A 17,480-nucleotide genomic window follows, 5' to 3' on the forward strand; every position below is an offset into this window, starting at 1 on the left:
TGGGCTGCTCAAAATTATTAATGGACCGTGTAATGTATTTTGCTGATTTAAATCATCTTCAATAGTAAAATTCAGCTGAACATGTTTATTTCGGGCAGAGTATAGACAAATTATTTACATCAATACTATATTAGTTGCGTATGTCTTAGTATCGATAAAATTATTATTTAAACTAAAAATAAATTAGTGTCAAGGAATAAATGGTAAAAATAAATAAGGTTTTAATTAAATATGTTAACATATGCATTTTTAACTTTCGAAAGTAATAAATATTTTTTAAAAATATCTTGCTATGTAAATAAATAAAATAATTAATTCAGTCCATAGATAGTTCGATTTATTTAATTTTGAATTTTTGACAATAGGAATAATAGTTAAATATAATGACTGTTATTGTAGTTAAATATTATTTACATGAACTACTTCAACAAACTAAATTAAACCAACTATTTCAACTCGTGGCTAGCAAAAGAGTCGCTAATTGCTGCTTAATCAATTAGTAATATTATATGATTCAGTTTTTGGTAGTATTAGATAAGTTCACACGCTAACGGCAAAAATTGAGGTTTTTCAGTTTACAAGATAATATATTTTATGATTAATTCAAAATAGATTTTTTACNAAATTGAGGTTTTTCAGTTTACAAGATAATATATTTTATGATTAATTTAAAATAGATTTTTTACTTTAAATGTTTGATCTGTAGTCATTATTTTATATATGTCACGAATACATATTATTATTGAATACTCGATAATATGTACGTAACATGTAAGTTGTGTAAGTTATCAATTTTCTAAATATTTTTTATAAATACTTGTTTTGAACTACATCTCATTTATATTACCGTAGTATTATAGTTTATGATGTCGGTTTTCATACGTGTTTTTTGTAATCGTACATGAGATGTTTTACAATTTTCAAAGTAAGATATTAGTTACTATGAGGTGATTAATGTGTCACCAATTCATGTTACAATTTTGACCCATCTAGTTTTTCGTGATTACAGATATATAATAAAACTTANTAATTTTCAAAGTAAGATATTAGTTACTATGAGGTGATTAATGTGTCACCAATTCATGTTACAATTTTGACCCATCTAGTTTTCGTGATTACAGATATATAATAAAACTTATATTACATATCTGTGTTTGTTACTGACTCAATATTGTCAATGTATTCATTATTTTTATTGATTTTACTTTTAATTTTCTCATTATTTTCATCCTTATCGTTTTTATAGGCTTTTTCTTCCTTTTCTGTTTTTTGGTTTGCTTCATCACCTTTATTTTTTTCATCGTGCAGCTTTATTCCATCACTAGGGGTTCTTTTTTTATTATAATAATTTTCGTCCTTATCTTTTTCATTGTTTTTCATGTTGTCAAATAGATTGGGCGAATTAGTCGGTTCTTTTGTTGTAAAAATGCCAGTAATTTCTGGTTCATCATAAACTGAATATGAACCTCGCTGGTCAGGTTTTGAAAAATCTACTAAAGCCCATTTTTTTGTAGGATTAGCAAGATATAAGGCTGGTGGTGGGAAGCTTAATGTTGAGAGTAAATGAATACTTTCTTCGGTAATTTTATTTTGTACAACTGACAGTTGTGTTATATTAAAATTATCATTTATGAACACTGGTTTGCACCAAACACACCAAGTCATTGTAAGTAAATTAATTTCCTGGAAAACAAAATTATCAATGTAATATTCATTACTATGTAAGTATTATATTAGGTCAAGTATGGGATCGTGGTAAACCAAAAAATTGTAATAAATAAACAAATGAATCATTTTTTTTATGCATAATCAGTATTACTAATTACACGATTCTTTACACAAACATTTAGGTACTAAATTTTGAAGTCTGTTGAATGTTACATTGATTAAATTTTATACAAAATACTTATGTTTAACTTGAAAATTTATTTATTTAATATATATTTGACACTGTCGTCACTCATAAAAAGTTCAAGTTATTTCATATTACTAATGTGCCGCGAATGATTATAATAATTTCGTTAAATAACTATAGTTAAAAAATTACTGAATAGAACTTATATGAGTGCAAATAATTTTTTAATAAATACTTTAAGAATTGTATAACAGATGAGAAGTGGCCGCCCCACTTTTGTATCCTTTGGGATACAAAGGAATTGTATTTTGTATTTCTAATGTTTTTCATTAATACTTTTCAGCTTTGGTATACATTTATGTTTTATTTACTTTAATGTAATATATTGACGTCTTGAAAAATAATAATACAAATTTTTCATAGTAATGAAACTTTTCGGTATCACAGCAAAATAATTTCTGATATAAAATAAAACTGTTTAAAAAGCATGTGTGACAGTACTTACTATAAAAATCGATTGTCTAACCATCGCTAATGTGCTGTTTTTAGATTGCAATAATGAAACGATAGTAGGCCTATTTAATAAGTACTTTGCAAGATTGTCGAATTCTTCGATTTATTAGCACTACTAATTACACTGAGTTATTAGTTATGACTGAGTTAACTGCGTACTTGAAAATGTGATGTAGAAATAAAGAGTACATTAAACCTACACATAAAATTTACGATTTTTATGAAATCAAGTTATGCCACTCATTATTGGGTAGGTGTGTACAATCTTTGTTCCGGTTTTAAATTTTATGTTTTCAACTACTTTTTAATCAAATTTCTCCCGCATTTTCTTTTAGGTTGGATTTAATGTTAATGTTATAGATTATCCATTTGTTTATCTTTACCAAGCAATTAATTTATTTGTGCCAACTATTTCACTAATTAAAAATAAATTACTCATAGATATCACCTATACTTAAAATAATTTTACTGATTATTAAAAAAAATACATTTTTACTTTATCTTAATTAAATTATCAGGAACAAAAGCACAAATCGAAATTTACAATTTGTTACCATCATAATATGACTTTCAGTAGGTAATTTAAAATCTTAAAGGAATTAGGTCAAGATTTGCTTCTTAACGCTAAATCGTTCATGCACATCTTAAGTAAAAGAGGAATTCAAAAAGAAAAGTTAGCCACTTATAGATTATGATGTTAAGTCTATGAAACTTGTTTCCATTTGCTTACCAAGCGACCCGTCAAAACTAAGGGATAAGAAGATTAAATATTTGATTTTATAATACTGCTATTTGTTAAATAGCATAGGTAGGAAGAGTAGTTACAAGTTACTTGTATTCAACAATAGTTAAATTAATTCGACTTAACTATGATTTATTCGAAGAAGTATTTTATTATTAAAAAATGTTTACTTTTAATAAATAAATTTGTTTATAATTAAGCAACACATTGTACGATTTTACATTAGTAACTTAATGTCCTTCAAGCAGACATTGGTATTGGGTTATTCTTGTATTATTACTGTCTTGTAGCATATCTATGGAAGCAATGTTTGAAAAAAAAAAAGAAATCGTCTGCTCTTTAGGCGTTGTCGCCGTACAATTTCCGTATAGGTATACAACTATGTCTACTTAAGAGTTTTTGAACTATCCTTATTGAGTATCGTATGAGTTAAAAAAATCGACCGTCCTCGATGTAATATTATAAAGATACTGAACAATTCGTGCTATAGAATTTGATCAGAGTTGTTATTTCTGTTATTTAGTTACAATACTTTTATAATGAGTACTGAGAAATCATTGGTTTTAATGTGATTAATAGTGTGTTTAGATGAATATTCGAGTGGAAAATTTCATGTGCAATTCTTTAATGTGAATATAACCAGTGAAAGATCTTTATGGTTAAGCAATTAAAATAAATACGAACTTTAGTATTATGTACTAACCCATACGGCCTTCACTGACATTTACAATGCTAATTTGTTATACAAACAATNCAAAATTATCAATGTAATATTCATTACTATGTAAGTATTATATTAGGTCAAGTATGGGATCGTGGTAAACCAAAAAATTGTAACAAATAAACAAATGAATCATTTTTTTTATGCATAATCAGTATTACTAATTACACGATTCTTTACACAAACATTTAGGTACTAAATTTTGAAGTCTGTTGAATGTTACATTGATTAAATTTTATACAAAATACTTATGTTTAACTTGAAAATTTATTTATTTAATATATATTTGACACTGTCGTCACTCATAAAAAGTTCAAGTTATTTCATATTACTAATGTGCCGCGAATGATTATAATAATTTCGTTAAATAACTATAGTTAAAAAATTACTGAATAGAACTTATATGAGTGCAAATAATTTTTTAATAAATACTTTAAGAATTGTATAACAGATGAGAAGTGGCCGCCCCACTTTTGTATCCTTTGGGATACAAAGGAATTGTATTTTGTATTTCTAATGTTTTTCATTAATACTTTTCAGCTTTGGTATACATTTATGTTTCATTTACTTTAATGTAATATATTGACGTCTTGAAAAATAATAATACAAATTTTTCATAGTAATGAAACTTTTCGGTATCACAGCAAAATAATTTCTGATATAAAATAAAACTGTTTAAAAAGCATGTGTGACAGTACTTACTATAAAAATCGATTGTCTAACCATCGCTAATGTGCTGTTTTTAGATTGCAATAATGAAACGATAGTAGGCCTATTTAATAAGTACTTTGCAAGATTGTCGAATTCTTCGATTTATTAGCACTACTAATTACACTGAGTTATTAGTTATGACTGAGTTAACTGCGTACTTGAAAATGTGATGTAGAAATAAAGAGTACATTAAACCTACACATAAAATTTACGATTTTTATGAAATCAAGTTATGCCACTCATTATTGGGTAGGTGTGTACAATCTTTGTTCCGGTTTTAAATTTTATGTTTTCAACTACTTTTTAATCAAATTTCTCCCGCATTTTCTTTTAGGTTGGATTTAATGTTAATGTTATAGATTATCCATTTGTTTATCTTTACCAAGCAATTAATTTATTTGTGCCAACTATTTCACTAATTAAAAATAAATTACTCATAGATATCACCTATACTTAAAATAATTTTACTGATTATTAAAAAAAATACATTTTTACTTTATCTTAATTAAATTATCAGGAACAAAAGCACAAATCGAAATTTACAATTTGTTACCATCATAATATGACTTTCAGTAGGTAATTTAAAATCTTAAAGGAATTAGGTCAAGATTTGCTTCTTAACGCTAAATCGTTCATGCACATCTTAAGTAAAAGAGGAATTCAAAAAGAAAAGTTAGCCACTTATAGATTATGATGTTAAGTCTATGAAACTTGTTTCCATTTGCTTACCAAGCGACCCGTCAAAACTAAGGGATAAGAAGATTAAATATTTGATTTTATAATACTGCTATTTGTTAAATAGCATAGGTAGGAAGAGTAGTTACAAGTTACTTGTATTCAACAATAGTTAAATTAATTCGACTTAACTATGATTTATTCGAAGAAGTATTTTATTATTAAAAAATGTTTACTTTTAATAAATAAATTTGTTTATAATTAAGCAACACATTGTACGATTTTACATTAGTAACTTAATGTCCTTCAAGCAGACATTGGTATTGGGTTATTCTTGTATTATTACTGTCTTGTAGCATATCTATGGAAGCAATGTTTGAAAAAAAAAAAGAAATCGTCTGCTCTTTAGGCGTTGTCGCCGTACAATTTCCGTATAGGTATACAACTATGTCTACTTAAGAGTTTTTGAACTATCCTTATTGAGTATCGTATGAGTTAAAAAAATCGACCGTCCTCGATGTAATATTATAAAGATACTGAACAATTCGTGCTATAGAATTTGATCAGAGTTGTTATTTCTGTTATTTAGTTACAATACTTTTATAATGAGTACTGAGAAATCATTGGTTTTAATGTGATTAATAGTGTGTTTAGATGAATATTCGAGTGGAAAATTTCATGTGCAATTCTTTAATGTGAATATAACCAGTGAAAGATCTTTATGGTTAAGCAATTAAAATAAATACGAACTTTAGTATTATGTACTAACCCATACGGCCTTCACTGACATTTACAATGCTAATTTGTTATACAAACAATCATCAACATTTTACACTTAATTAAATCATTTTTTATTATTTTGAAGATTTTTTCTTATGTGTTTTATTTGATGCAAAAATTTAATTATCAATGGTTTTTATAACAGATAAAATTCAAAGAATGAGTTTGCCCGTTTTCTCTTTATTTTTGGTAACTAATGCTAATGAGTTCAATGATATCTTAATCTATTAAGAAGAAAGTTTTAAAAATTAAGTTATTTGTGCACAGTGGAGCAACCAGAAAATAATTGTGGGAGGGGGTATTACCTTTTTCTATTGCTCACCAAATTTTTTTACTTATATTTTAATATTTAGGAAAAATCGAATAAGCAAAAAAAAAGTTTATCACTACTAAAATAATCCAAACATTGATTATAATTTTAGGGGAGGAACACAGCTGCTAACCACTCTATGACGGTGCCATTGTTTGTACTAGGCTTTTTATACAAGATTATTAAATAAATATACATTTTAACATAGTATAAAACAAATTTACTTTTAAGTATATTAGTTACATAAAACGAATCCTTGTAATGAAAATCGGTAAGAATACGAACATTTGAAATGTTTGAGTTTAGCTATGGAAAACCTTGGTTGCTTTGTGTAATATTAAAATTTGTATTTATAATGAAAGAATCAGATACAAAAGTGTCATTTAAAAGTACAAGTTCTATCCATGACCCGTTGACTGTTAGTTAAGCAGTATAATAATTAATTATTTAAGTGTCCGTCAATGTTACTTTAAACTTTAAACTAAAATTTTCTCATCATACCTAAAGAGAAAAATTGTCATTTATCAATATGATTGACAATTGATTGAAGGAATAACATTTTTGGCGCAGGTTTTATTAACCAATATATAAAATCACTTCATTTAATTTAATAGTAGTATACTACTACACAACTCTGGGTTTACTGTCAAAAATGTGCGTGTCACGATTAACGGTTTTAAATATATTATGCAATTGGCTGGGATTGATATTGTTCTGTATAGGATCATTTGTGAGTTAAAAAGTACAAACCTAAAGCAGCTTTCACCCTGTAGGTGTCCATGTTTTCCAAATAACTTATAAAACATTTCAAAATAATAATTACAATTGTCATGATTATGTAGGTATTTATTAATTATAAAAATGCAATTGGCCGGTTAATTTAAAAAAAATAATTGACAGTCATCAGAGTAGTCGATTGAAAAATTACCATTTCTATCTTATAAGTTAAATAATATCATTAGACAATGCTGCATTACATTTTTATCTACTAAGAAGTGCTCATTTTAAGCTGAATGTTTATTGTAAACAACTTTATAAATACAATTTATTTTTAGCAATTTATCAATTAAAGTTTTGGGGTTAGAGTAAAAATGAATTTAGTCTTTTTTAAAAAAAATTTCAAGAGAGTCATTTGAAATTTCATATATAACAATATAATTAAATATTCTACTTCAATAATCTTACAGTTCCACTTTTTTTTAAAATTCATTTTTGGATAGCACATTAAATTAAATTAAATTTACGTACAGGTACAAAAAATATAGACAAGCGATAATTTATTTTGAAGATAAATGGCGAAAACTTTTTTACTGTGTTTAAATAAATTCATTGTTTTTTTTGAAAAATGTTCAAAACATTTTTAAAAATTTAACCAATGATAGACTATAACTACTTTCATTCTAACCTTTCTTAATAGGGTGTGCAGTTAATAAGGAAACGGGTTTCTAATGTGTTCATTCTTTGAAATTCCTTACTTACTGAACAATCTATATAAAATTTTAAAATTAACATTAAATAATTGCGAAGATTTAATTTTAGTTATTAGAAACGCAATAAATTTTCAAAAAAAAGTGTTAATTGAAAATTAATATTTTTAAATATAATGAGTTTATTATACAGGTAGTTGTCAGAAAATAAGAGACATTAAAAAATTGTGACAGCTTATTTTTGAGTTCACGTCAAATGGCCATATTAAAATTGATAGTAAACATTTGTTTGCATTGATAACTCATTGCGAACTAAATTGGAACTTTTAATCACTTTGGTATAATTATTATAACTTAAACATTTTTTTAATAAAAAAATGATTTTACAAATTGTTTATTTTTGATTTTACAACGAATTATTATACAGAGTGATTCATTAAGGATAAGACACTCATTTTTTAGGTAACTATTGAAATAATGATTTTTTTTCTATTATTATTTTACTGTTTTGAATTCAGGAGTCACTCATTTTCTATGGTGTAACATAAACTAATTTAACTTAATTCAGTTAATGATGTTATGCTACAAACTTTTAATACGTATCAGTTAACAAAAATAAAGAATACTTTGTGTAAGCAATGATTACGATAACATTATCGCAGTATTCGATTATTTTAAGAGTCACTATACTACGCGTAGAGTTGGGTTTTTCAAAGAAATTGATTCTTCAATATTACAGTTTGTCTTACAAACCAATAGGCTGTGCTATTAATGATAAAGTTAAGGCCCGATTTGAATCTATTTCTATTATCTCTCAATTTGTGTGTCATAATTTATTATTGCTATCTTACATGTCATATTTTGGCCAACAAAAATTAGTTTATATTAAAAATAGTGACTCCTGTATTCGAAACAATAAAATAATAATAAAAATTTAATCCAAAATCATTTAACTTAAATAAGCTGTAACAGACAAACGGTTGATCGGAAAAAAAAAAATTATAAAAGCTAAGTTGTTTGTATTATTATTTTAAATCATAATAACAAATTCAAAATAGGGGTTCCCATTTAAGAAAATTCAAATTAATGTTTTTTAAATTTGAAGGAATGAAAAAAATTATGTTTTTACTACATATTATTGTAGAACTTTTTGAATTAAACAATATTTTCTTTACCAAAAATTTAAAATTTACCGAGAAAATGAGTGTCTGATCCTTAATGAATCAACCTGTGTATTTAATTATTTATTGTTGTGTTTATTTTATATTATAGGATATTTTTCAAATTATTTAATTTAGTCACTTATTAAAAATCGTATTATTTATTAAATGAAATTTTTTTTTAACGACTTATTTTACTGTGGCTGTTTTATCTTATGACAAATACACTAAAACAACCAATCGACTGTACACTTATTTTCTTATGTTACGTTAAATTACATATTTTTCAAAGATTTCAATACACGATTATCTCAATTCAATTGCGTTATTATGATAAAATTTACATTTTATTATTTTGAAATTGTCAGATATTAAAACAAAATATACAAATCAAACTGTCATGATAAAAAAAAGTTTAACATAATATTACTTTATCTTACGGCTTTCATCATTTGACGAAAATAGTTATTACAATGCTGTATAATTATTATACTATAAATATAATACTCTCTATACAAATATAAGTATAATTACATTAGTGAATTCAACCTAGTATAATATTTTCATTGTCAAGGTTTTTTTAATAAATAGCTGCCTAATTATTTGAGAGTTTGATTCAGTCTCTGTTTTTTAATTTTAGAAAAACCAAAAAAATAATAATTGTTGAAATGAGTACATTTGATGTATTTTTATCGAATATTCCCATTGTTTCATAAATTATAATTATATTTTAAGCCAAATATATAATTGAACTCACTTTGCAGTTAATATAAGTATAGAATCATGAATGTTTTAGTATTGTACAAATTTCTTAAAATAAATAAATAAATTACGTATCATGTAATAATAAATAATATATGACCATAAGGTTTGAATCATTTAAATAATAAATTGTGGAATAAATTTGAAATAATTTCAGTAATACAGTATTAGGCGCTTTATCTATATTTTAGTTAATTATTACGCATAATGGATACATTTTAATAGTGTTGTAAAATGTATTTGAATATTTGCGTTCAAATTCTAATTACTAGCACTTAAATTTTTTTTCGTAATTAAAATATTTTTTAATACTCATGAAATATTGTATTTTGAACAATGAATACTTGATAATTCTATGTGCATTTATATTTTTCTGCTTTACAATTACTGTCAGGTATAATATTTATACAAAGGTGGTCCTAGAAAATTTTCCAGGGGAATGTTTGGCAACTTAGGATGTGGAAATCGGCATTTTTATTATTTTAAAACCATTTTTTTTTGTTCTTCACGTATAAATACCTAAACCGTTATGTTCACCGATTGAAATTTAATTGGTTGATTTAATATTTTTGGACTGTATATATTATTATATATACAATATATACTGTATATACAATAGAAATCAAAACAATTGTAACAAATTTGAAGTATTAATATTTAAAATACATTTATCTTAATAAACGTTAAATATATCTACATACTTTATAAAATCCTACTGCAGCCAAAATAATATCAGTTTGTCTGACATCACTTACATAATTAATAACCACCTTGTAATAACACGTAATCATGTTATTCTGATTTAATTAACATTAAAATAAATATTAATTAAGCATAATTTAAATATTTTTATTTAAATATTATATAATTATAAATAAAATTAAACAATTTAAAATTTGTAGCTAAAATAAAACTGTTTAAACTAAAGCCAATAACATAACAAGTCATTACTACAATTTTTTAAGTCTTTAATAATATATTTAACATCCGTGTTCAATTTTCAAATTTGTTGAAAATTAAAGGTGCCGTTTTGTTTGATTTAGCCAATTTTTTGTGCTATATTATTTTATATGTTTTTATAGATATTAAATAAAAGCGTGGAAAAAGAGTTTTTAATAATTTATAATTAATATTAAAAAATAAATAATTCACTTATCAGAACGATTAAATTGATTTAATGAAATAAAAAAATTTCACTTAATGTATTGATAATGTAAAATAATTGTAATATAATACTTAATTATGATTTTCAGCTCTATTCTAACTAGTAATTGTCATTACTCTTGCAATTAAAAATAATTTCAGTTTGACACTTTTTTTAATGTAAATATTAGTTATTGTTACAATTATTTTTAATCTTTTATTAAATTAATATAATACTGAATAGTTATATAATAGTTAAATAATAGATCTTAATTATGTAGTATAACATAGAATAATACAAAAATTTTTACAATGAATGCATAAAATACAATGTGGTAGTGCTTGATATCAAAAAAATGATGTTAGTAATCATAGGAATTGACCGGGAGTTTAGTAGGACAGAAATGACAGGGCTAGGAAAGTCGTTGGATTCTAAAATGTTTTTAAGCAGTTTTCTATTAACCTTATCAGAATTTTTTTTTAAGTACCAGTATTGACAACAAGTGAAGTATTGCACCAGTAAACTGATTATTGGCTATCCCGTACTTGCTGACGTCTTATCTAAGTACTTGGCTGCCATTGTTGGCAGAGTACTGGCTGTACAAAATCTCCAGTACTCATTTTATCAGTATGGAAAAATTATATAATTTTAAACACACGATAGTATTAGTACTGGAAATCACTACTGCACCAGAACTGCCAGTTCAGATGCTGTGTTGTGTCTGTTATTAATTTCTGATTGGAAAGGAGGGGTAACTCATGGAAAAATTTATCAACGATTTCTTCTTCGTACAAATGACAAAAAGGAACTGAGTTAAGGTTTAACTTACAGGTAAAAGCTGGTAAAAGATTATGACCAAGCCCGAGTCATGAAAAGCAAGATATAAAATTAGGGATGAGATCTAGGTAAAGGAACCATGAATCCTTAAATGGTCTAGGTATTATGGACCTATAACATCGATCAAAGCTAGGTGAGCCGTGTACTCACAAGGGTAGATTTAAAGTAATGTAAGTCGTCTGAATAATGCACAAGAAATAAAGTATTAAAAATCAAAGATGGTGTTTTTAATTAAAGAATCAGTGAATGTTATCATTGATTCCGATACGGCTAGGATCCGATAAAATTTAACATCCTTACCAGGTAATACCATTTTGAAAGAGAGTACTTTGATTGAAAAAACAATAGGGAAAATTTGAGAATAAAAAAGAATTGATATTAATAGCTAAGAGACATGCCTGTAAGTGAACAAATAATTTAGTGTCCTAAGAATTTTAAGAAGTAAATTCATTAGATATAGATTTTTAAATTTGTAGTTTCTTATTTTAATTTCATTAAGTATAATTGATTATATACGAGGTAATAATTGTATATACATATATGATTTTAACACTACGACTATTGAAGAAATTTAAAGAAATCTGTTTTACGATTTGAATAATTCATTTTCAAAAGTGGTTAGAGTAGGAATTAATTGAATAAACTAAAAATGTTATTTTATTGATTAAAATTAGGGTAGAAACGTTATTTTTTGAATTACTTACCTTGGTATTGGATTTTGTAGCACTGTGCAATGAGTTGTCAAGGTTAATAATACATAGAACTTTTTTGTTCTTGTAATTTTTTTTCTCTCTTCATAAATATGCATATTAAAAACGTAAACACGTATAAGTTGTAATTTTCAATTACTAAAATTTGGTATTACTTATTTTTTAAAGTACATAATTTTTAGACCAATTATTCTATAAAAACGAGGAAAATAGTCACTTACACCATTAAGATACATATCGTCTAAACATAACCAAGGACATTCTTCATGCACTTTTTTGGTCTGCCCTTTTGTAGTATTATTAAAAATGGTTGTATAGATATGAAATTAACATACAGACACTATGCCTACAGGTATCCAGTGTGTTCTCATTTGAAGCCTTTTCCAATACATAGCGGCCATAATCAAGGCTGTCAATCTGCTATACGAATATTAAATTAAACAATCAAACTTCGACGATAGAATAGATTTTCTGGAATATAATAAATAATTATTCTACAATTTTCTATTGGCTTTTATAAATATGCCAGAAGGATATTACCCTTAAAGAAGGTTCTCAATTTGTGTTATAATTCTGCGTAGTTTTATTTGACTATTGACAATAACAATGAATTGCATAAGGATAATAAATATGAAGTATGTGCAAAAAATAATTTTTCGTCACTATGTATGAAAAGTAATTTTTTTTTATAAGACGTTAAATATCTAAGTATAATTTTGCATCATTAGTATAATAAAAGTTATTTTGTTTTTTTTTTATATATATACTTTTAACTATTTTACTCGTAAAAATAATATATATTAAAAATATTTTAATAAGTATTTATATTTTGTAATAAAAATAAAATACTGTCAAGCTTGGGGTGGTAGTTAAAGTCATGTCAGTTAAATATTATCTTTTAAGCCGTATTGATATANATATATATTAAAAATATTTTAATAAGTATTTATATTTTGTAATAAAAATAAAATACTGTCAAGCTTGGGGTGGTAGTTAAATTCATGTCAGTTAAATATTATCTTTTAAGCCGTATCGATATACAACACTAGTATTGTTAAGTAAAACAAAGTATTTGCTGACAAATTGAGTGATGAAATTTGTTAAATATTTAAACAAGTTGGCCTATTTGATATTAAAAAAAATATCCATTTTGCAATGTAAAATAAAAAAACTTATGATAAGTTTCAACATAACTATGTTGATGATAAAGTGTCCATATTAAACAATTATATATTATTGGTTGGGGTTGTATATATTATTTGTTTGAAAAAATAATGATGATGTAATTATCTAAGACTATTTTCCAAAATATGTCAATTTCAACAACTTTTGAGTAGAGTAATAGCAAATTTAAAACTTCATGGTGACTTTCACAAATTATTATGTATAGCTGTAAAAAAAAACAAATATTCTTAAAAAATCTATATATATTTTTTTGACATAATAATTGAAAAGAAGGCACAGATGCATATGCTTTGTTATGCTGGTTTAAAATTTTTGTTAATTTTAAGCTTCAAATGAGTAAAATATGGTTGCTAAAGTTTTTACGACATACAGTGAAAACTTTTGATTTGGAAAAATGAATTAATGCTTCCCTAATTATTTCTATGTATGCTCCTGGTTTTAAGCACTAAACATCCTTGTTTATATAACCTATAATATATACTTAAAATTCCGTTTTTGTTATAATTCATAGATATATAAAGAGGATTCGGGGTGATATTAATGATGTTTAAGGAAGTAAAATATAAAGTAAAATTTACTGTAATTCGTAGACAAAAATTGCGCGCTAATTTTTCTATTGTTAAAAACTTTAAATTTATTGAACATAGGTTCAAATTTTAGTAAAAACATATTTATTTCTTAGTACTCAAAAGTATTGATTTTGTATGATTTTTCCTATTACAATTTTAATGGATATTGTAATACATGCTCATACTTTTTATATTGCATGGACACGTATAGATAAAGCTTACGAGTACAAACTAATAATATTTTTTAAAATTTAAGAGTGTTGAAGTTCCCTCTCCACGTGAAGTAATTGTACATAGCGGCTTGTCCTCTTCATGAGAATAATTAGTGCACTTGCCGGCTACTTTATTCAGTCACATACAACGTGCCTTTGGAATATAATCTAAACCCTGCACTCATGTAACTCCAATTTTTATAAAAAATAATTATTTGTATTAGACATTTCTGTGCATTGTGTAATTATTCGTAATGACAGTGATACCGACCTTCGTTATCGATAAAATATTCTCGAAAATATTTAGGAGACAATCAAAAAATTATAACGTAGAACGTGAGTATATATTAAATTTATTATAATATTTACCTAAACAAATTAATATTTCTTAATAAAATTTTAACAAATTTTCATGTTACATCATAAAAATGTTTCCAATGTTTGTAAATTAATAATAAATGTTCACATTATGTATTAATATTTTACAGTAAATTAAAAAAAAATGAATATATTTAATTTATACTCATTAAACGAACTTTTGATATAATTGCATCTCGTTTTTATTTTAAAATGAAAAGTGCTTAAAGTAGAACTTAACTGAAACATACTTATTACTAATATTAAATAGTTAATTTGTAATCTATTGATATAAATAATTTTTAGTATCAATTATATATTAATAAAGTAATATAGTATAAGAGATTTCGATTAGCTGATTATTTATATATATTAAAAATAATTTAAGTAAAAGTTTAGTTATTTTATTAAATTATAGCTAAACAAACATTAAGCATTAAATCTCAAGTGTTGACCCAAATTGGTTTTAGATTAAACACCATTATTAAAATTTTATGAAATATAAATAATTTTTATAAAATAATTTATAAAATTACTGCATTTAGTAAATGCAATATTTAGTTTAAGAGCTCTTTTTCTTGAGTATTTTCTATTTATTTGTTTATTGTTTAAAAAAATAGTTATTTTGTCTTCAAGTCATGATAAATCTTAATACCTAAACATTTTAACGATTATAAATCAAATAACATTAAAAAATTGTAATTAACTTACGCAATATAGAATTAATAATAGTGGTAATATACAGAACGAACATGTAACTACCAACCCACTTGCGCTCTTTCTTATTTAGTACACATTCTCGACAAGATTTCACTTTCTTTAGCATTCAGAATCACTTTAAGAAACGATGACAGTTTTGTTAATGCATTATTTTATTAAGTTAATTTACATTTTATGTATTAATGTAGGATAAAAAGCTATTACTTTGTTATAAAACCGTATTTCGGACGATGAATCACAAAAAAGTATAAGCAAAATACAAAAAAAGAATAAAATTTTATTTTGTTAGAATACATAAATAAAAATAATGTATATTTTTCCTGTACATCTCAATAGCGATGGAGAAACTTTATATTTTATATATTTTAAGACAATCAACAAATGTACTTTAACACACGTTTAACCGACAGTCGCAATATATTCTCAGTCTGTAATACACCACGTGCAATATTGTTGCGATTTATGTTACACACGAAAGGCCAAGCACTTAGTGACTTTTTCTGTCCCCTTCAGAATCATATCTCATACATACACACAACAATAGTTGTTCTTTTTCGTGTACGAGATGGTAAAAGTCAAAAAACGTGACCAATTCTTTTGCCCTATCTGCCATGTGTCTGTAATTTTTTTATTTTGAAAGAATCGTAAAACAATTGTTATCCAAATCGAATAAGCACTTAGTTGGATAGAAGTGAAAATGCATTTTCTCGCACGTTATATTTCAATAAGTAAAATATGTTGTACAGATCTATTTTTAATTTATTTTCTTTCTTCGTTAGTTTTAAATTATTATGTTTACGAAAACAATATCAGAAGAATATCCTTAATATGTTTTTTTAAACTGTCAACTGCGTCGTTTAAAGTGGAAACACAATTCGGAACTTTGGATGGACTCGTTTTTATAGGCTTATTCAAGTGTTTCAATTGAATCATCTCATTGCCCTTGGTTTTATTAATCTTACACTTTAATATACAAATAAATAGGTACACATTGTTTTCAAAAGGATGGTTACTCAAGATAGACCTAGTTTGAATAATGTATTGTATTTATAACATTGAAAAATCAGTTATCATAGTAATAGTAATATTTATAACAATGATATTGTCATAAAAATGTTATCTATAAAGTATTCTTTGTGTAAAAATTTTCTAAAATACTCGATATTTATTTTAATTTTGATGTTCAATTATATTTAACCAATACTTCATCAAATATTTCGAATAAATCAATTGCAGTGTATAATTTGATTGTATTTTGGTCTATGTTCTCTTACAAGTGAATAATTTTGGCAACAATTGTTATTGGTAATCTTAGATAGAAGCATTGAGTGTTTTCACCAAGTTTTGAATATGATTTTGCTCCTTGTCTGCTGTTTTTTTTTATTGTACAATTTCGAGATTTTATCTAGAAAACTATTATTTATTTATTATTATATTAAACAAATGGTTTTTTCGAAATTTTTACAAGAAATCAAATACATTATAGTTTAATATTGAAAAATTCGCGTTCACTAAGTTAAGAAACGGGTTTCTATTGTTCTTATTGTTTATAACAATTGACCTGTTTCCTTACGTACTGAACATTCTGTATAAAAATAAGGACTTTTATTCTATTGGAAACTATTGAAAAATTTAAATTTTTGTAAAGAAAAAATGTCTTTAACTTTTTTATATCCCTAAAGGGATGAAAAAATATACTATTTAAGAGAATCTTTCCCTTTCATTAAATAATTTTCACATAATAATTTATTGGCGAGTAAAAAAAAAAAAATGTATATCTGATCTATTAAGTGGAAGTATTGATTCCTTATATTTATTAGGAAAAATAGGTATAAATGTAACATAATTTGAGAGATCATGTCTTACTTTATATTAAGCATCTCAATTAAATATATAGATACTATGAGCCAATTAATCGAATGTTAATAACTTGTAATGAATGTAATATTGATTTATTTTTTGAGAGTTTAGACACTATTAAGTTTATGATAAACTACCAATTTATGTTTTGTCTACAGAATGTAAAAATGGAATTTTTAATTATCATTATTTTAATTATAATTTTTTTTTGTTTTGTAATAGGTATGAGT

General features: G+C 24.8%; 2 protein-coding genes and 1 long non-coding RNA gene across 6 annotated transcripts in view; 1 reads left to right on the forward strand and 2 right to left on the reverse strand.

The window, feature by feature from the left end:
* The window catches only part of LOC126900680 (organic cation transporter protein-like), a 42,432-nt gene that overhangs the window by 15,677 nt on the left and 9,275 nt on the right, over positions 1-17,480 (forward strand). The window contains exon 1 of one of the 3 annotated variants that reach the window (XM_050676598.1): positions 14,439-14,649. The exons of the other annotated variants lie outside the window; for them this stretch is intronic. Coding sequence (XP_050532555.1) covers positions 14,568-14,649 — 82 coding nt within the window. The 5' untranslated portion in view covers positions 14,439-14,567. Of the gene's footprint in view, positions 1-14,438; positions 14,650-17,480 lie in introns of those variants that run through there. 3 annotated transcript variants of the gene reach the window in all.
* Positions 1,141-4,706, reverse strand: LOC126900801 (uncharacterized). 2 transcript variants are annotated; one of them, XM_050676762.1, is made up of 2 exons: positions 4,534-4,706; positions 1,141-1,683 (listed from the first exon to the last, which is right to left on the reverse strand). In XM_050676762.1, exons 1-2 carry the CDS (start codon positions 4,555-4,557, stop codon positions 1,141-1,143), a joined length of 567 nt encoding a protein of 188 aa, XP_050532719.1. In that variant the 5' UTR covers positions 4,558-4,706. The 2 variants fall into 2 exon arrangements, with proteins under 2 accessions (XP_050532719.1, XP_050532710.1); XM_050676753.1 differs by lacking the exon at positions 4,534-4,706 and adding an exon at positions 2,361-2,532.
* Positions 11,767-13,123, reverse strand: LOC126900839 (uncharacterized). The gene is made up of 3 exons (XR_007702923.1): positions 12,569-13,123; positions 12,342-12,485; positions 11,767-12,280 (listed from the first exon to the last, which is right to left on the reverse strand). It is a non-coding gene; the product is annotated as an uncharacterized LOC126900839 (long non-coding RNA).

This window comes from Daktulosphaira vitifoliae, unplaced genomic scaffold (assembly GCF_025091365.1).
Source record: "Daktulosphaira vitifoliae isolate Bord-2020 unplaced genomic scaffold, ASM2509136v1 Scaffold_1, whole genome shotgun sequence".
Taxonomy (NCBI): domain Eukaryota; kingdom Metazoa; phylum Arthropoda; class Insecta; order Hemiptera; family Phylloxeridae; genus Daktulosphaira; species Daktulosphaira vitifoliae.

Excerpts from the sequence above, each read along its gene's own strand:
- LOC126900801 (XM_050676762.1), bottom strand. The coding sequence starts at position 4,557 with ATGGTTAGACAATCGATTTTTATA. Across the intron at positions 1,684-4,533 it reads TTAGACAATCGATTTTTATA|GAAATTAATTTACTTACAAT; the intron begins GTAAGTACTGTC and ends TTTGTTTTCCAG.